A 21,318-nucleotide genomic window follows, 5' to 3' on the forward strand; every position below is an offset into this window, starting at 1 on the left:
ACGTGGTGCAACCCGAGCAACAGATTCCACTCTGGGATCCGACTAACGGGGGAGGCCATACCACGTTGTGAATCAGCCCGACATTTATCACGAGTAGTGGTGTGAATTATACAGGGTGATTCATTAAGGATAAGACACTCATTTACTCAGTAACTATTGAAAATTTTTAATTTTTGGAAAGGAAAATATCGTTTCATTAAAAAAACACTACAATAATATGTAGTAAAAACATGATATTTTTCATCTCTTCAAGGTTAAAAAACATTAACTTGAGTTTTTTTTAAATGAGAACACATATTTTGGATTTAATAAAATGTTTGAGTTTTTAATTTAATAGCAAATGGCATTTGAATTTTTAATATAACTTTAATCGTTTATTAGATATAAACACTTAAAGTTTCAAATTTTTGAGTTAATATACATGTATAATACACAAGGTATTACAAATACAGGTAGCTAATTGGTTTTTATGACATCGATATTAGCAGGTACACAGCATTGTTATTATCAATGGTAATAAGACACATTGTTGTGAGTTAATAAATACACTAACTGACAATACAGAAAGTATTTCTATTAATAATCATAATTGATAATAAAAAATCCGTGACTGTGACAGCAATGTCATAAAAACCAATTAGCTACCTGTATTTGTAATCCCTTTAAGTGTCTTATTCTTAATGAATCACTCTGCATAGACGGCGTGGGCCGCCCTGAAGTAATGCCTAACGACAGTTCCAGGGCGGTCCACAACAATGCCGGGTGTGTGAAAAAAAAAAGGATTTCGTCGGGTTCCGGTTACGCTGCGTTAAATTGATTACTCTCTTCCATTCCACTCCAACTAGAGGATGTAAGTAACGTAAGTGGCGCTGGGGGTATGGCACTTATACATATTTTAATTACTAATTACTAAAGTTTATAGACTAGATACGATTTGTGGGCTTTTGACGTATCGTTGAAAGAAATCCGTTCGGTGAGAGCTGAGAAAAAGTGGTAACAGACACAAAAAAAAACAAACAAAACATATCATAGTAAAAGCAATACCTTCTCAGCTTCGCANAAAAAAAAAAAAAAAAAAACACATCATAGTAAAATAATACCTTCTCAGCTTCGCATCGAAGCTAAAAAATTTGTAATTTGTAACTGCAAGTTTGAAATTGGCATATTTGTATAGAAAATTTTATGAGAATTAAAATAATTAACACGCTTTTATTAGTTTCATCTGTATGTATGTATGGAACTCTCCACGCGCCACATGTTATTATTCTCGCGTATCCCGTCGTCTATGACCTTGAGACTAGACTTTCGTGACGCATTCATCCCCCCCCACCCCGCTCACCACACGTCGGCAAATACTATTCCTCTAAAATTTTATTTTTGGTTTTCATACCCGTACATGTGTACGTATTATTAATATTATATATATATATATATATTCAGTGGAAGCCGCTTATTGGAAACACGGATAATTGATACAATCGTATTATTGAAACATCATATCGGTTATTTGAAACAATTAGGTTGACATATACACCGGTTATCCGGCGATAACTAATGCACTTTAACCTTATCTTCGCTGTCTTTACGTTTATTTTTAAACGTGTGTTTATTATGTATGAGAAGCTCTTTCCTGTGCGTATGTTTTGTAGTTCAGCTTCGGCGTGCGTACGTAAAGGCGATGAGTGATTCGTTTTTTTAAAGACCTAAAAATGTCTAAACGCCAAGATTTAAGTTTGAAACAGAAGTGCGAGTTAATAAAGTCATACGATGTGCTTCCAAAAATTAGTTTACGTAATGCCGCAGCTCATTTAAACGTTTCTCATTCCACATTAAATAGGATTTTAAAAGATCGTTCGAATATTGAACGCGCAACAATGGAAAATGAAAGTGGTAGTCGAAAAAGATTCAAACTGAAGAAGAGACTTGCAATGCGGTATTGAATTCTCAAACAATTGAACAAACCAATACTGACGAAGAAGAAGAAGACAACGAGGCATCCCCATCAAACATAGAAATTATAGAAGCTCTTAGTGTCCTCAGGAGAGTAGTCCAGCACCGTGCGGATGAAAAAGACTTTGAGCAGCACTACTTCTATGAAAATATGGACATGGAGTTACTCAATAAAAAAAAACAAACTTCGATAGACACGTATTTTAAATAAAATATTTGATTAAGTTATAAGGCTTGACTTTTTATGTATTAATTATAAATTTTTCATTTTTTTTTATAGTACAAATAAAACTAATCGCTTATTAGAAACAATCGGTCACCATTTTGTTTCTTGGCTTCGGTAATCTTGACAAGTTTTTAATTATTTTGTATGCTTTGTTCATTCTACTCGCAGCCATAATTTTTTAATGTTTTCGCACGTTATATCCATACATTTCTCCTTCTTCATGGCTACACTGAGTAATTATTATTATTATGTCATCTTCTTCCTCGCCTTAATCCCAACTGCTTGAGATCGGGCATTATTTTACATCCACCTAACCCAATCAAAGTATTATTATTTTATCATCTGTTTTTTATAATTGTATGCTGTACCTAAAAAGGTTAAATAAGTATTATATTAAAACAGTTAAAAGTATTGTGTCCATTATTCAAAATAAACTCTCATATCAAAGAAATATCGCTAACAGTCTAATGTATAGTATAGTTAACACTTTTCAACACTGCACTTTTGGGTAATACACGGTTCTTTATTTTCCTATACATCGCATCATCAGTTTTATTTAGTTTATTGCAGTATTTTATTAAATTTGTTATTAGTAATAAAAATAATTTTTGAAAGTAATTTAACAAGCAATAGTTTAAAATTAATATAGTTTAATTTCAATACAATTATGAAAATTTATTGGATTTCACATTTTTGTAAATTACTCTGTTTGTATCTAATTAAAATAGTATTATATTTTCTTAGGACTGAAACAGTTATAAATTATTTTATCTTTATATCTTCGAGATGCTTATTAATTTTTGTTTCATTTAAGTATAAATATAATAGGTGTAGCATGCGTGCGTCTTTACCCTGAATTTATAACTTATATAAATTATACATAGTTAATATCTATTATTTTCAAAACGATGCTCTAATGTTTAAAAAATAGTTTATAAGATGTTATGCCAATATAAATATAAATTTAAGGTACAATACCTAATAAAAATTAAGATAATTTTATGTCTTATTATAAAAATATTTATACAAAAAAAAAAAATAATAATAAGGAAACCTTAATAATTAATAATGGGCATTTTTTAAGAAATTATTTAGTAAAAAACATACATTTTTAAAAAATTACTTTTGTAGTAGATTTTTAACAGTAATAATACTATACCTTAAATATATGAATATATTTTAAATATTTTTAATGTCTTTAAATATATATTTTTTATTTATCATAAGTTTTTAATTTTTTTATCAACATAGAAAAAAAGTTATTTATTTTACAATTATTTCTTAATCTTATTTATTATATTTTGGTCATAACAAATAAATATACATAAGGCAGTGAAATAAAAAGCTTAATAATATTATTTATATAGTATTGATTATTCCTTATTTTTACTAATACAACAGTTATTTACATTCAGTATTTTAAATAATTTAAAAATAATTTTATTTACATTGATAATAAAATGTTAATTCATATTATACAAATTTATGATTTTAAAATATTAAAATATTTACAATGGCAGCTCAAACAATTAAGGTTAACAGTCATGATTTAAAAATAAAATATTCAAATTTTTTTTTCAGTAAATAACTAGTGGACATGAACTTAATAAGATATTATGTAGTGAAGCCATATCTGTCCAATCAGTACGTTCACTTCCAATAATTAGGTTTCTAATACAGCCTTTAAAATTTTCTCTTGTGCCTAGAGTACCACTAGATGCTGTATCTGCAAACATATTAAAAATTATGATTGTTTCTATAACTTAACTAATCAATAATATTTAATAATATCTAGTTACATTTTAAATTTAATCAGGTGTAGAGCATACATACCAGTATGAGTTGTGCCCAACCACGCATTTCTACATACCTACTTAATATATTAAAATACTTGTAAATCTAAGTACTTATCCCTAAGTTGTTATAGACTCATCAAATTTTTTTGCAAGAAAGATATTAAAGAGTAGCTATTTTGAAATTTTGAAAAAATGACATTTTTTTTTTATTAAACAGATAATAAAAATATGTTTTTAACATAGTTAAAAAATTGTAAAAATTATTTTAAAATTAAAATAACAAAATATATCCAGTGGATCAAAAATTATAGAATTTGTCAAAACAGGTTGGGACATCTATATAAACATATATTGTAAATATTTTTTTATTTAAAAATAATATTAGCCATAAGCAAACAATAATTTTAATAAAAACAAAAAAAAAAATTTGTTAAATAACTACATTCTAAAATTTTAACAATAAATGTAATAAAAATAATGACTAATATGTTAAATAAATGAACTCTTGACATAAAAAAAATGTGTTACTCAATTAGATGTTTTATTTTAAAAATTAGTGAAATATTTACTAATACACAACATTTGCTAAAAAACAATGGTATACTACTTTCACTGTTTTATTAAGTTTCAGTGTGATTAATATTTATTGAAATCATTTATATATATTTATATTTTAGTATAATTAAAAAATAACTTTTTTATTACCTGGCAGCCCACCTATATACAAAGGGCTATTTGTGTGTGCTTCAGTAATATGACCATTGTCTAAAAGCCAATATTTTTGTTCAAATTGATCAACTTTGAGCGTTAATTTGTCTTCTACATAAAATGCTTGAATTTTATGCCATTTATTGTCACACATAGCAAAGTCAGATTGAAAACTCTGCTCTACTCGGAAAGGTCGGCGATCGCCCATATCACCAGATAAAACTACTTTGCCCTGGTTTAGTTCAAGTGATAATGCTGGGTATCCTTCTGGTTCAGATACTGACAATAAAATAGCAGTGGTTTGAGTTGTTCTGAATTCTAAAGATAACTCAAGTAGTGCTCCCACATAGTATTTGTTTTCTTAAAAATATATATATATATAAATAATAATCATTGGAAATTCCTATAAAAATTAAAATGTTAAATATTTTATGACTTACTGTAAATAGCATAGGCATCACCTGGAAAGTATGATCCTTTCTCAACTTGAGGGAAACATTGCCCTACTTTGTGTCTAATGGCTTTTTCGCTAACTAATTCTTCTTCTTGATGATTTAGAGCAAATCCTTGCATACAACCCATAAATGGATGAATATCCTGCATAGAAGTCATGAATAAAAATGCTGATATTTTTAAAAATTGATGCAATGATAATGAAAAAGATACTTCATTATAAAACCTTTTTTTTATTCAGGAATAGGAAAAAAATGTTTGTTTAACACATAGTAATCTAATGATGAGAATTTTTTTCTCATTTCAACATAATTCTAATTTTATTTTAATATTTGATTTAGATTTTCATCAGGTTATTAAGATGTGTATTTACTGTATTTTCCATAAAAATAATAAAAAATTTTGATTTTTTTAGACAATATCTTTTTTTTATTATAAAGCCTCAATTGTCATAAGATTTACCAACAACTCTGGTATCCGTATATCTTTTTCTTCAGGTATACCACCAACATACATTATGTTACCCAAGTTTAGTTTTTTTGTTAAATTCAATTTTTCGTGAGATATTGAATCAATGATGAAGTGAATAGTTCTGTTATCTTTAATCAGTTGTACCTGCAACAAACAGTATGATTAATAAATATAAATAAATATTAGTAATAGTGAGCATTAAATAGTTAAAAAAATAATTTTTTCTTAACTTTTCAAAGTAACTAGTTAATTATTTTTCTAATTAACTTTTAATTTACTGGTTAATTTACTTAGTTTTTTTTAGTTAATTAAATAATAACAATCAAGCTACATTCAAAGTTACAAAATATTTTTTTATATTTATACACTGTGTACAAGATTTAAATTAAAAAAATTCAATATTAACACAATTACTTATCAAAGGTGCTAGAATAAAGCAGAGTTAAATTTAATTTTTCCCTATCCTAAATAATATATTTATATAACAATAAAAATAATTTTATGATTTTTTTTGTTTTGATTGGGTTGGACTAATAATATCAAATAAACTTTTTTAAACAGTTAGGTTAAAAATAATTTTTAACTTTTAATGGTAAACATATAGACAATGTTCCTACTTAACTTAACTTAAGTTAATTATTTCCATTAACTAGCCTATCTTTGAATATGAGTATAATGTAATAATGTAATAATAATGGTATATTAGTAAATATAAGTAATAAAGTTTAAATAATTTTGTTAACCTTGTGCCACATTCCATCATTGTATACAGCTTGAGTAGATAACTCTATCCTTTTACGAGCTTTTAACACTAACTGGATTCGACCATTGTACAAGTGCATAGCCATATAATTACTTCTGGCTTTGTTACCCTAAATTAAGACTACTTTATTAAGTTATGTTGTTTAAAAAAATCGTAGAAACTAAGAACTCACTGTTAACAAAAACACCAATCCATTTGAATAGAAGCTTCTAAATCGAAAATCCATTATAAAATTACGTTGCACGTTATGTCGTTTTGAGAAAGAAACTTGAACATAGCTGTGTGGATTATCACCGAATTTAACAGCTCCTGGTTCTAGAGAAAAACTTCCTTCTTTCCCACACCCTGATAGTTTTTCAGGCGAAGTCATGGATGCTATCTCATTTGTTATATTACTGCCAGGTCGTGGGACTGGGCCTACTTGTCCAATAGCTGCATGTTCAAATTCAATTGGAGAATCAAAATACAAAAGCCTATCAACAAAATATATATGAACACATGTTTGTAGTTATTCTTTACATACTACTGTGGTACTTACTGGTCATTAAAAATTGCATCTTTAATTGTACCCATTAGAGGAATGTTTGACACAGCTTTGCCAGTAGTATTAATTTCAGTTGGAAGTCCTCCCAAAAACAAGCCACCTGCAACACCTGATGCTTTCACCACACTTGATCCTTCAGGTAGAGATGAAAATGAATGAAGTACATCATCAATACGAAGTTCAAGTTTCTTGCCATTCTTTGTCACCATAATAGAATGATATTTTCCATCTCCAAATTCAAATCCTTCACTGGCTAATCTTACTTCTCCTTTACCCGCATTTATCCTAATATCTATTTGCCCTCGTCTTAAACTTACTGAATAGTAATTAAGCTTGTTCTAAGTAAATAAAAAAAAAATTGAAATACACAAAAAAGAATAAATTGATGCTTTTATGTACCTCTTGTTCTATATTATTATTGATTTCTTCAATGTTCTCATTATCCTTAAATGTTCCAGACTGTTTATAAATTATAAGTAAAATATTAGAATACATATAATTAAAAGAAATTCTAAAGTGAAATACTAACAATAAGCATTTCTGTTGTTGACATCATCAAAAGTGCATCTTGCTGCAAAGTAGCGAACATAAATCCAAATGATGCTTTCTTTTTTAAAGTATGTGAAGCTAATTCTAAATAACCATTTCCATAGAACCCAACCACAGTCAGAGGCTTTAAATTTTCAAAAAATTTATTAAAAACCATACAAAATATAAATACCTAAAATTTATCTACTTTATCTGAACATGTAGAATGTACACCCCATGAGTTCCCTCTCATGGGATTGTACCCTTGTTGAGCTATTTGGATATCCGACATGCATCCTAAAAATGATTTAGATAGGCTATTGCTGGGTTTAAAACCTGGAGGTACTCCGCCAATCATATACTGTGTTTCCGAAAGTTCTGGTATGTCATTTTGATTAGGTGGAGGTGATGGTACACCTTCTTTTGATTCACTACCTACCTTTAATACTCCTGTTTAAAGAGGTAGTTTAGAATATGTTCTAATTAAATCTAATAAAGCTTACCTTTTTCCACTTTCTTTTTTCTGTCAAAATATCTAGTTGCTTCCAATCTTGTCCAAGTACCAATATTATACCTACTTGTGGTGGATAATTCTAAAAGTGAGTAACCTGAATAACTAACACGAAAAACAATTTTTCCATCTTGAAGCCTGATTTCAACATATTGGTTCTATACAAAATAATTAGTTTTTTTAAGTTTCAGTTTAACACAATTTTAATTTATCTAACTTACGGGTTGTGATCCTTCAGCTAAGAATAACAATGATTTCTCATCAAAAGTTTTAAAGTTCAGTGACACACTGAACAAATATTTATTGTAAGCAATAGTATTGTCATGGTGTAAAACTGAATAGCCTTCCCCAGAAAACCTATAGGAACCATCATCAACAACTTCTTCAGCTCTAAAATAAAAAGTAAATTAATTTACACACATTCTTTGTGATAAATAATTTAAAAACTCTACCCTTCCATGCAAGCGCTACAAATACCAGATGGTTGTGACTTAAAGTTCCATAAACCAATAGGCCATCCATCCAACCATACCTGATGCAAGCAACCAGTTAGACCTAATTGCCTAGAGAGTAGGTATGGTGGAAGTGGTGCTTTATCAATTCCTCCTATCCATATCATATCATCAGAATTAACATCCAATCGCCCCATGCCAGCCCCTGACATATTTGTATATGGTGCCATCATAGCTAATGATGATCCACTAGGAACTACCTGAGGTCTTATTAATAATTTACCCACATTTTGAACTCGTTCAGCTTCAATTCTGTACCAATGTTGATCATTATTTAGATCATTTGCTGTTTGTATATGCATCGGATGAGTAATTTCTCCAATACCACCTCCAACATTCCACAGGAATCTTATCTTTCGGTTGACCATTTCAATGGCTACAAAATCACCCTATAAATTAAACTAAATATAGTTAAAGTTTTTTAGAAAAAAAGTAATATTATTATTTTTAAAATTAGTACTTATTATAATACTTACGGTACTTTTACTCAAAAGATAGAAGAGTAGTGCATCTCTCGCATTAGAGCTTATGGCATATGACAAAACTATAGTAGTTCTAGTACTAGGTTCTAGAAATTTTGGTTGATATGTTCTAATACAAACATTGTCAATGTCACTTTCTAGACCTGTTATTGAGATTCGAATCTTAAATTTAAAGAGACATGAGATATTATTATTATTTTTTTTAAATAAAGTTTTTATTTCATCCATGGAAATTTTAAGTATAGAAAAATACTTACACCATCAGAAATTTGACGCGCTTCAGTAATTTTATTTCGTAGACTTTCAAGTTTTGATGCCATAGTGTCATTCCAAGAAGACAATTCTTTATTAAAGTTTTCAGTAGACTTAAAAACATTATTTAATAGGTCTATAGCTTTTTTGCCATTAATTTCAACTTCATCAACTGTAAAATGTTAAATTTATTAGTTATAAATAATTGAAGAATGAGTTATATTTCTTTATTACTTTTATTTTGAGCAACAGTCAGTGATGGTTCTCCTTCACCATTTAATTGAAATAGAGCTGGACGCAGTCTACTATCTATGTCATATTGAATTTTATTTATTTTAGTTTCAACATTGGTCAATGATTCAACCAAAGGATCAATATCCTCCCTATTAAATTCAGTATTCATACCTAAATGAAAACAAACAGAACTATTACAGATTAAAGAAATAACTTTTTAAATAATTTATTAATACCTTCAGATTGTTCTAGTTCAGTTATTTGTTTAGAATTGCTATTATCATTTTTAATAACTTGACGTATATCATTTTTAATGTTTTCTAAGTTCATCATTTCTAAATCAAATTCTGTTTTAAAAGAATTTACAATTTTCATAGATTCTAATATGTTCTGGTAAACAAGTTTTGATGATTCTTCAGCAGTTTTTGTTTTATGAAAAAACATTTCTTGGTATAATCCTGGATATGACTAAATAACCGAAATTAAGTTGTTTAAATTACATAACTTAACAATACAAAAATTATTGTAAGTATGACAGTTAATTTTTTAAATAATATTACAATTTTAAATGTTAAAAATAAACTTTTTAAGTTAGAAAAAATTATCAAAATATATTTATTTAAAATATTAAATTACAGTTTTATATGAAGTTTCTGCTAATTTGCTAGCATTGATTGCTGAATTATGAGCTAATTGAAGTAATTCAACAATATTTAAGTAAGCATTACTAGCTTGTAATGTGACATTTGCATCGTGTTTAATTGGCTTAAATAATCTAAGTAAACAAAACCAAAGAAATCCTAATTAAATAATAATTTTATAAAATGTAAAATTATACAATATCTCACTCTGCATATTTTTGAGCAGTTTGTAAAAGATAACTTGCATGTATTTCAGCTGTGTTCACTAAAAGTAACTCATCATTTAATTGAGCATCTATATTTTTACCACTATTAAACTGTTTTCTGAAGCTTTCTAATCTGGGTCTAATATTGAACAATTCCTATCATAATAGTAATAATGTATGAATAACAAATTTAAATTTAATAATCATTAATATGTTAACTCCAAAAAACATTTTTTTAAGGAAAGGGAGGGTAACATTTATTTAATTAATATATATGAGGTACAGTACTTCAAAATTATCTGAACTCGATAAAAAGTTAGCTTTAGCCTTTTTTATAGCATTCGAAGCATCTCCATAAAGTATATTAAACATAATTTCCATTCGATTAATATCTTCTATAATTTTATTGACCAAATACAAAGATTTTTGATTGTTTTTCTTTAACTGTATTACCTAAATTAAGTAAAAAATATATTATTTAATTACTTAATGAATAGCAAGTGAAATGAAATTGGTACCGATTCTGAAATAACAGATATATTAGATAAAATGAGGTCAAAGTCTTTCACTTTATTTAAAAGGTTTTCAAATTTGATTTTGAGCTCAATAGTCAGAGCTTGACTCCCTGTGTTTAATTGTAAATTTTCCATAGCTTGAGAACATACCCTAAAACAGACAAGTTTTCTTAGTACTTTTAAATAAGATATTTTTAATAGTAATAATACTTGAGTATGACTAAGGGTTCAACTGATGGCTCAAAGTCAATATTGTTTATTTTGTTTAACAAATTTTTTGCTTCTTCTAGAGTACTTAATATATTTACTCGGGATATTTCTTCTACACTATATGTCTGTAGGTTTATAACTAACTCTAAATAATGAAAAAATAATTATAATTTAACATAGACAATTATTGTTAACTAGATAACTCTTTTAAAAACTGTAGTCCATAAATAGAGAATTTTCCCTTATTGTTAATATATCCTTTTATCAGTGTTGAACTAATTATCATTGGCGTGCTAGGACAAACATTTATTTGGTGTCCCTATTTAATATGGGTAGAAATTAAATTTACTTTTATGAAAGATTTTACATATATTAAACGCTAAATCAAAGCCATTCACTACACTTTTAATAACACCCTAATCTTAACAGTATACAGAGTTATTCATTAAGAATAAGACACTCATTTTCTTGGAAAGTATTTTCAATTGATAATTTTCTGTGTAGTATACAGTAGTTATCAATTGTCAGAGGTACAATTGGATTTTATTCATTAAACAAATTTTTTTTTTAATAATTAATGTCTATTAATAGATATATACTATAATGTTCAACAAAAGTTTACTATCGTCTATTGTTGAATGACCAGTGTGGAAAAGTTTTCTTAATAAATACGACAAAAATAATTTATAACCCATTGAAATAGTTTATTGTTGATTTTACTATTAGGTTAACCAAATTAATGACAAATTAGTACTTTAAATCCAAATCTTTTAACAAAATTATTTGAATGTGTCTTTTCTATATGAATAAATTGAAAATAGGGGTTCCTATTAAAGAAAATAAAAGTTTAAGTTTAATATTTAAATTTTAAGCACAAATAAGATACAACTTTCTTTGTCTTATCTACGGTATAGATATAAAATATTTTATACATACAAAAGTAATAACAACAACTGATATAAAATATATACTAATATATATATGTATATTTTAAAACAGTGTACATCTTGTGCAAAAAAAATTTTTATTAATGTATTTACGGCACAACTCAACTGTGTAGCACCCAAGGTACCTGTCTCTGTTACATCCTCCTANCTCAACTGTGTAGTAGCACTGCCCTGCCTATTATTATATTACTACTATGAGAAATCAACAATTCTATGTTATATAGACTGTATGAGGTACCATTTAATGGAGTTCATATAATTAATATATTTCTTTATATCAGTTTGATTTAAATTAGAATGTTAATTAATTAATTCATTCGATATTAATAAATATTATCACTTTTTTATTAAATAATTATTTAAAAAAATTAGTTTTTATTTTACTTTTTCTAATTAAACTATATATTGTAGTCAAATTATACTTTACCATCTATTTCTCTTTCAAGTCCTATAGTGTTTAATAGTCTATTTTTTGCTAATTTATTTAATAGTTCTACATCATTTTCAATAAGATGAGATCCTTTCAGAGTTTTCTTAGCCTGTTAATAAGAAAAAATTCAATTTAGTTAAATTTAATTTATAAAATATCTATTATTAATTTGAAAAACAATTCAATTACCTTTACAAAAGCATATTTAACTTTTTTCATAACATTTTGTTCTAATTCATCAGCTAGATCAATCAACAACAAATTTGCTTTTGTTGAGTCATTAAGCATATTGTTTAATAATGTTACATTTTTTTCAAGAAACAATAAGTATGACCATGGGGGAGAAATCATTCCTTCAGCAAGATAAATAGATGATTCATTTAATAACCTCATTTGTTTAGTTGCTTCATTTAACAATGTACTGATACATTTGTTTTCACATGCTATAACATAATTTTTATTAGGATTTTATTATACAATGCTTATATTTTTATAATTTTACTTACACGTGCAACCTTTACTAGTCAACACATGATTTGCTTGGCAAATAGAACAGTCTCGACCAGTAATATTTGGCATGCAGTTGCATTGTCCTGTTTCTTCATCACATTCATCACTTATCATACCATATTTGTTACAATGACATGGTTCACAAGTTCCGCCATCTTTTCGTGGATATCCAAACCATCCGTATTCACACCTATTTTTAAATAAAATTTAATTTCACTACTAATATTATTATGTGAATATAAAAAAAATTTCTAAAAACTTACTGATCACACATGGGTCCTTTGTAACCTACTTTACAATAACAAACTAATGTTCCATCAAAGTTGATTTTACATGACTTAGCAAAATTTTTATTAACTGAAGGGCAAGGACATGGATGACAACCTTCACCAAATGGATCACCATAGAAGCCTTCAGCACAGACTTCACAGTGAGCACCCCCTGTATTCTGTGTACAATTCTGCGAAAAAGAAATCCTTGTAATATTAATAATTTTTGTATTATTTTTGATTCTAAGATATTCAATGTCTTTAATATTTGGGGAATGGATACATTTTATTTAGTTTTAACAGCTTACTTCACATTTTCCTGTTTCTACATTGCAAACTTTTGAACGACCATTACACTGACATTGTTTAGCTTCACCTACAGTTTGTATTATAATGGTTGCACCAACTGAACTATTGTAATATCTAAAATAACCAAGACTGGGATCTTGACATGAAGATGATTTGTACTCTCGAGGACATTCACATACCTCCACTAGTTGAGAAGCAGACAGATGTGCAGATCGTCTTGATGTCATTGTTGCGGTTTCTAGCCATACATCTTTAAGACTACATAATATTTTCTAGACTTAGAAATATTTTAATGAATAATGTATAAAATGTGTACTCACGTAGCACTTGTAAAGTCAACAGAATCGGTTGCTCTAATGAATATATATTTTATATTTTGTAAGGCAAGCATAAGTATTTCTCGACTAACTTTGGCATCAGGATTGTTTTTAATTTGCCATAATGATTCGTGTAATCTTAAAAATAATGATTTAGTTTTAATAAATAAAATGTTCAATAACAATTTTAAAAATTAAAAAGTGAAAAATCAATAGATAAAAAAAACAATTTACTCATATAAATAAATAAATGAGTATCAACAATATACAGTACCTTACTTGATGACTGGATCCATTATTGACAAATTTTGGAAAATATTCAAGAATAATGTGTTCATTTCCTTGAATTTGAATTAATGGGTAAGATGACAAAATATATTGAGGAAATAAAGTGTTTCCACCTTCAGCGACTATAGAAAATCTTATGTAACCACCATAAGATAAAATCTGTAGAAAATTAATTCATAAAACATCATAAGATTTTAATGTAATATTATTTCTATTTACCCTATCACCAGAAAATCGTGAAGGTAATTGCCAGTAGACAGGTGTATCAAATAAATACTTCACACCTATTTCCACATTACCTATAGTACCTGGAATAATTTTTAAGTTATTAATTACCAATAATTGATTTTGTTCTTCTTTCGTCATTTTTAATTCGTTTTCAGGATTTGCTAGCTATAAAAAAAAGTGAAACTAAGTCATACTTTCATAATATACAGATTAATAAATAATTACACTTATATAGCAAATTTCTTGAGTATTGACTGGATAATCGCTTTCATTGTACAAAGTGCTATTATTAGTATCATAGTGAACAGTTAATATTCGAGTTTGAGGTAGTCTAATTTGATTCCACGTAAGACCTGCTACTGAACATGAACTACTACGACCAAAACAAAAACAAGGAATGCATCCATCTGCATTTGTTTGGTCCAGTCCAAAGGTTCCATTTTTACATTGATCACATCTTTTTCCAAAAACATTCATCTAAAATAAAAGAAAATATTTAATTTTCCAACAATAAAATATCTTCAACATTTTATTTAAGGTTTAATTAAACTTTTTGAACATCATTTAACCAATTTTAAGTGATGTATCTTTAGTAGCTGATTAATATTTTTTGCATAAAAGATAGACAAACATATCTCATATTTAATGATTAGTCACTATGGACATTTCATAGTAAAAAATTTTTTAAGAATTTTACTTATGACTACACTATCATAATATGTAGCCTTTTATAATTTATGTTTTAAGGTACATTGGCTCTTTAATAATTTTAACTACATAAAGAGATTTTTTTTTAATGCTAGCCACACAATTTCTCTTAAAATAAGATTTTTGTGAAACTTTTTTTTACTATATTCATTTATCTATAATAAAATATCTTTTATGTTTATTCCTTTTCTATACTTTAGAATGGTGAGAACCCGTCTAATATATTGTACTTGTGCTTTAATATTACTATATACATTGAAAAAATAAAATAAAAATATTTTATTTTCAATCAATTAAAAACGATATTGTGAATTTATATTTAATTATTATTAATTATACGTAAATCTATGACAAACAATATACTTTTTAACACAATATTTTAAAATTGATTACAAAATACTATACTTAACATAAATGTTACTTACAAAAATACTTAAATAATTATAAATTTATTTAATACAAAGGATATCACACAGTTAAAAAAAATAACCTTCACTTAAAATTTTATGATTTTTATAGCACCTCAATTGTGTAGTATATATTGAAACTCTACACTGCTAATTTAGCACCTTAAACTATTGTTTATAAAAAAATATATCACCTCCAATTAGTTCAATAACTTGTTCGACAGACAGACACATACTGACATTTTTACATTGATAACACAAATATATTATTATTAGCATAGTATCATAACATACTGTTTCTTACATACAAAAAATTTTTAATGCTTATTATATTATTTTATAAATAAAAAAATTATAACCAACATTTTTTATCCAGATAAGTTCATATAAACTTTTACTTGACTTTATAATAATAACTTTGCTTACTTTGCAATCACATTGACCAAATTCATCACAACCACATAATGTTCCATTACAATTATTAGGTTCAGTTCCAGCATAATCACATGCACAGGGTCGACATCGAGGATATCCATAGTAACCAAACGAACATTTATTGCATTTAGCTCCACCATAGCCAGTTCTGCACGTACATGTTCCTGTTTTGTTATGACAAAATGAGTTAAAAGATCCAAATAAATCACATTGGCATTCCTAAAAATTTAGAAAATATATTTATTATTAAAATTGAACATATGAGTAAAATATTAATTTATGTTTTAGCTCACTTGACATCCTTTTTTGTACTCCCAGCCAAAACCATTAGACATGCATTGATTGCATTCTGAACCTTCAGTCAGCTGAGGGCATACACATCTTCCAGTATCCATATCACAAATGTGTCCAGATGTATCACATAATTCACATTCTAGACAATTAATAAAATTTCAATAGAAAATGATAATATATTGAAGAGTTATAATTAATTACTGACTTGAACAACCCAAAGTGGAAAATCCGTAATAATCAGGTAAGCACTGATCACAAAATAAACCTCCCACTCCTAGTTTACAAGAGCATTGACCAGAAATTTCATCACACAAGTTATTGATGGCACCAATTTCATCACATTGACATTTTTGACATCCCATATTCGAAATATTCCAGTATCCTTCCTAAATATATTATTATCATTATACTATCTATTATGATGAAAAATGTATACCTATGTATGTCTATTACTTACTGTGCATGAGTTGCATAAGATTCCACTAACATTGGACTGACAGTTGCACTGCCCATTGATACTGCTACAATTGTTATCCACACTTCCAGTTATATTACAATTGCATTCTAAGTAAAAATACAACAGAAATTTTAATAAATTGCATTCATTTGTATTTAATAAGATGATTACTAACCTTCACATCCTTGGCTAGAGAAAGAATGAAAACCTTTTGAACATGTATCACAGCTAACTCCTGTTACACCTCTTTTACATGGACACAAACCAGTCCTAGGATCACATAAATCAGATATTGACCCAATATGATTGCAAGTACAATCTATACATTTAGCTGTCGTATTGCCTAACCCATCCTGAAATTCAATTTATAATTGAATTGTTTTCATTATGTATTTATTTTTTTATAAGTTTGTTATATTTTAAGAAAATTTCAAAAACCACATATTTAAATAATTATACCTCCTAAGATTTTACGTATATAGCTATCATAATGAACAGTTATTTTTATCTTAATTATTTAACAAACTGATCTTCCAATTTCCAATCTATAAATAATTGCTTGTATTTTAAAGGCAAAGTAGTTAGATATGGAGAAGAGAAAGAGTATAGTGTGATTTAAGGAATACCTTAAATTAATTTAATTTAAGGAATAAGGATGTGAACAAAAATAAAAATTTACATTTTTATAAGATACTTAAAAGTGTATGAGGATGCGGTGATAGGATTAGGACGTTCAAAAAATCATAGAAAGTAAGAAAAAGCAATTCAAAGTATGGCAGAAGAGCAAAAGGAGAGAAGACTGGATGGAGTATAAACGCTTGTACAAAGAAGCCAAGTGTGCAGTAAGTAAGGCGATGTTTAAGAGGTATGATTAGTTGTATGATAGGCTAGGAACAAAGGAAGGCGAGAAAGAAATCTATAGACTTACAAAGTTAAGAGAGAAAAGGTCTAAAGATTATCATTAAATAAGGTGTTGATAATAAGGTACTCTCGAGTGATGACGTGAAAAAAGGTAGAAAGAGTATTTTGAAAAATTATTGAATGAGGAGTACCAAAAAAAAAAAACATTATATCCACGAGGGTATCTCGTATATCTGGTAGATTTAATTAGTGAGAAAGAGGTATGGGATGCTGTGGCATTAATGAAAAAGAATAAAGCAGTAGGATCAGATGAAGTGCCAGTAGAAGTATGGAAAATATTAGGCGGTGTTGGCATAAGGTGGTTGCAGGATCTTTTTAATAAAATCCTATTTGATGAGAAAATTCAAAAGAATGAAGGAATAGTATTGCCGATACTTAAAGGTAAAGGTGACATACAGGAGTGTGGAAATTATAGAGGCATAAAGCTTATGAGTCATAGTACGAAAATTTGGGAAAAGGTAATAGATAAGAGAATAAGAAATGAGACATCAGTATCTAAAACCCAGTTTGGATTTATGCCTGGTAAGTCAACAATGGAGCCAGTATTTTGTGTGAGGCAACTAATAGAAAAGTTTAGGGAAAAGAAGAAAAATTTGTGTATGGTATTTATAGATTTGGAGAAAGCGTATGACAGAGTATCGACAGAGGTTTTAAAGTGGGCATTAATGAAAAAAGGAATCTCGAAAAGGTACATTAATATGATAGAAGTTATGTATGATGGCACTTGTACCAGGGTAAAAAGCGTAGGAGGAGTATCAGAAGGTTTTCGGGTAAGAGTAGGAGTGCACCAAGGTTCTGCTTTAAGCCCTTACTTATTCTCTATAGTGATGGATGAAATTACTAGAGAAATACAAGGAGAGACTAAAGTGAGCAGGTCATTATTGGCGAAAAACAGGTTCATTGGTAAAAATAGTACAGAAGAATATACAAGGAAAACGACCACTTGTAAGGCCAAGATTACGCTGGGAAGTTAGAATCAAAGAAGACACAGTAAAATTGAGACCAGGGATGGATTGGAAGGAGTTGGCATTGGATAGGGAAATTTGAAGGCAAATTTTTTGGATGACATGGTCTTGAAGGCCGAAGTCGCGGAAGAAGAAGAAACAGACGATTGAAGGTACAAATAATATCCTATTAAATCAATTTAATATCTCTGATCCATCTAATGACACCATGGACTATACACAAGATATTGAAAACACATTACTAACACCTCTTTTAAATCACCGACGAATGAAAACATTATTAAAAATCAATACCTTAAGTATCATTCACCCATTAAAAAGAAAACCAACACCTTAAAGACGATTTAATTGGCTCAATAAATTCAACACCGAATTATAACATTATTCTAATAGAAAAACCTAATAAAAACTAGCAGCAAAGGAAAATTATCGCTTAATTACTTTACTTAATTAANAACCTAATAAAAACTAGCAGCAAAGGAAAATTATCGCTTAATTACTTTACTTAACTGTATGTGTAAAATTTAAAAGTATTACAATAGATTTACTTAGTATTTTGAAAAAAAATACTCCAAAACAAAACGGATTTAGAAAGGGTTTATTATTTTGGTATTTCAAAATATATATAACGTTTTCTTTATAGATTAAGAAAAATTTCCAAATCCTACCCCAGTACCATAAGAGGGTTGATGAGAAAGATACAAAGCCTCTAAAAGCCACAGAATGACTTTTTTTTTAAGTCTGAGTACTTATCATGTAGAGCAAATCTTTACAAACAAAATGAGATTTAGTTAGACCTATTGTATACCAAATGATGCCACAGATGGTCTAAAAAGAGGTATATAACTCCATAATTTTTATTTGTACATTTATTTTATTCTAATGTAATCATTTTTTTTTTAATAACAATAATCGTATAATGTAATGTAATAATCAGGGCTCGAAAGTTTTAGCAAATGCATATTTTGTTAATTTTTGCATGTTTACAGTTTTTGGTGCTATTTTGCTAATTTTTAAGTTTAAGTGCTATTTTTAGCTAGTTTATATGTATCTGAAATGACCAAAATTTTACTGACAAAAAACTATATTAGCACATTCATGTGAATATGAAAACAAGAATTAACAAGCATTTTGATTATCAAATGTGATATATTCAGTTGTTGTTGTCGATAATACAATTCATATCATTTACAATAATTTGCTCATTTCCTGTGAAACGTACTACTATTATCGCCATCATCGTATTTACATAGGTCTTGCGCGTTATCTTCATATTACCTACATATACAATGTTTTTATTTCAGACTCATCGTATTTTTCTGTTTTTAGTGCTATTTATAAGGCTTATTGTGGATTTTTAAGTGCATAATAAAGTGCTAAATATATATTTTATTTGTGCTATAATATCCGAGCCATGGTAATAATATAGTTTTATAATGAAAACTAACTCAAGTTTTTTTTTTAATTATGAACTAATTATTTTGAAAATAAATTATACAATTTAAATATGTATTGTATATCACTTTAAATATCTCCTCAGCAACTCTTATATTGTATTTTTATTTAATGTATTCATAATTTTTATGATTAATTGTATTTAAAAAATATATTAATGTATATATTGGATATCAGCAAAAATAATTACACTATTCAAAACTTTTCTGTTTTCTGATTTGTGTAAGTTTTAATAAAAAAACATTTAATTTTAATCTAGAATGGTTTCATTAAGTTAGTTATAATGAATTTTGTTGAGTCTAGCATAAAATAAGTAGTATACATATTTCTAAATAATTATTTTTAAATTTTTAATGATTCGTCTATTATTAATAAATGAATCATAAAATTAAATAAGATTCCAGATTGAAAGTCAAATAGGAAATTATTGTTTCAATAATATGGAAATCCCAAACTAATATCCCGAGGATTCCATTATTATAAATCCCATGGATGGAATATTCGGCCATAAATAGGAGGCTCTTCAGACTCAACGCGGTAGTTCCTCTGGATTTTTTACGGAGTCGCATTGCTACTTTATTTATATACGATTAAAATTAAACTCAATATTATCCATTTTCTCTTCGATGCGAAGCTGAGAAGGTATTAATTTTACTATGATGTGTTTTTTTTTTTTTTATGTCTGTTGCCACTTTTTCTCAGCTCTCACTGGACCGATTTCTTTCAATAATACGTCAAAAGATCACAAATCGTATCTAGTTGAAGACATTACTCTTAAAAATTGAAAAAAATCCCTCGTTCCCCATAAATGGGGGAAACCGCAAAAAAAATTACAAATTTAAAAATCGATAAATTTTGTAATTTTTCTCACTTTTTTTTCTTAAAACTTCCATAACTTTTTCAAATATTAACAAATCAAAATAATATTTTTTTATATTGAAACCTTAGGTAATTTCTTTTTGTTTGATATCATTTTTTTTTTTGAAAATCTAACACTTATTGTACACACAAGGGGGATTTAAAATAGCAACTTTTTTACAAAAACTAACTTTTTCAACTTAATTTTTGAAAATGTTCTGGAAATACTGCGTCCTTTAAACATATATAAAATTAAAGCTTATTTTATGTACTATAAAATGAAAAAAAAAAATTTGTCGCGACGACCTATCTTCTATGCGCAAAAGGATAACATATTCAAAAATATGTTATAAAATTTTGTGTTAAAATCCTGGGTTTTAACTTTTACTTTTTTTAAAATTTTTTTACTAATTGACATAGAATAAAGTTCATAAGACATAAGAAATTAAACTTATTAAATTTTTTTTTACTTTTTTAAAGTTGAAAAAGTAATTTTTAAATTTGAGTTAGCTTAAATA

At 27.4% G+C, this 21,318-nt stretch overlaps 1 protein-coding gene across 1 annotated transcript in view; it reads right to left on the bottom strand.

Moving 5' to 3' along the window:
• Positions 1-3,487: 3,487 nt before the first annotated feature.
• Positions 3,488-21,318, bottom strand: part of LOC126899600 (laminin subunit alpha-1) — a 75,688-nt gene continuing 57,857 nt past the window's right edge. Inside the window, exons 15-50 of the mRNA XM_050674641.1 lie at positions 16,777-16,954; positions 16,602-16,708; positions 16,350-16,530; positions 16,144-16,283; positions 15,842-16,069; positions 14,526-14,777; positions 14,292-14,465; positions 14,059-14,231; positions 13,788-13,922; positions 13,467-13,725; positions 13,153-13,349; positions 12,886-13,079; positions 12,569-12,822; positions 12,377-12,488; positions 11,003-11,147; positions 10,796-10,943; positions 10,566-10,730; positions 10,279-10,433; positions 10,067-10,205; positions 9,667-9,898; positions 9,431-9,601; positions 9,202-9,368; positions 8,939-9,106; positions 8,403-8,851; positions 8,172-8,340; positions 7,943-8,108; positions 7,648-7,889; positions 7,441-7,584; positions 7,311-7,370; positions 6,906-7,249; positions 6,540-6,840; positions 6,348-6,476; positions 5,596-5,748; positions 5,121-5,277; positions 4,678-5,040; positions 3,488-3,902 (exon numbers count right to left, since the gene is read on the bottom strand). Of these exons, the coding sequence (XP_050530598.1) occupies positions 3,754-3,902; positions 4,678-5,040; positions 5,121-5,277; positions 5,596-5,748; positions 6,348-6,476; positions 6,540-6,840; positions 6,906-7,249; positions 7,311-7,370; positions 7,441-7,584; positions 7,648-7,889; positions 7,943-8,108; positions 8,172-8,340; positions 8,403-8,851; positions 8,939-9,106; positions 9,202-9,368; positions 9,431-9,601; positions 9,667-9,898; positions 10,067-10,205; positions 10,279-10,433; positions 10,566-10,730; positions 10,796-10,943; positions 11,003-11,147; positions 12,377-12,488; positions 12,569-12,822; positions 12,886-13,079; positions 13,153-13,349; positions 13,467-13,725; positions 13,788-13,922; positions 14,059-14,231; positions 14,292-14,465; positions 14,526-14,777; positions 15,842-16,069; positions 16,144-16,283; positions 16,350-16,530; positions 16,602-16,708; positions 16,777-16,954 (6,900 nt within the window). The 3' untranslated portion in view covers positions 3,488-3,753. The remainder of the gene's footprint in view (positions 3,903-4,677; positions 5,041-5,120; positions 5,278-5,595; positions 5,749-6,347; positions 6,477-6,539; positions 6,841-6,905; positions 7,250-7,310; positions 7,371-7,440; positions 7,585-7,647; positions 7,890-7,942; positions 8,109-8,171; positions 8,341-8,402; positions 8,852-8,938; positions 9,107-9,201; positions 9,369-9,430; positions 9,602-9,666; positions 9,899-10,066; positions 10,206-10,278; positions 10,434-10,565; positions 10,731-10,795; positions 10,944-11,002; positions 11,148-12,376; positions 12,489-12,568; positions 12,823-12,885; positions 13,080-13,152; positions 13,350-13,466; positions 13,726-13,787; positions 13,923-14,058; positions 14,232-14,291; positions 14,466-14,525; positions 14,778-15,841; positions 16,070-16,143; positions 16,284-16,349; positions 16,531-16,601; positions 16,709-16,776; positions 16,955-21,318) is intronic.

The sequence above is a fragment of the Daktulosphaira vitifoliae genome, unplaced genomic scaffold (genome assembly GCF_025091365.1).
Source record: "Daktulosphaira vitifoliae isolate Bord-2020 unplaced genomic scaffold, ASM2509136v1 Scaffold_2, whole genome shotgun sequence".
Classification (NCBI taxonomy): Eukaryota; Metazoa; Arthropoda; class Insecta; order Hemiptera; family Phylloxeridae; genus Daktulosphaira; species Daktulosphaira vitifoliae.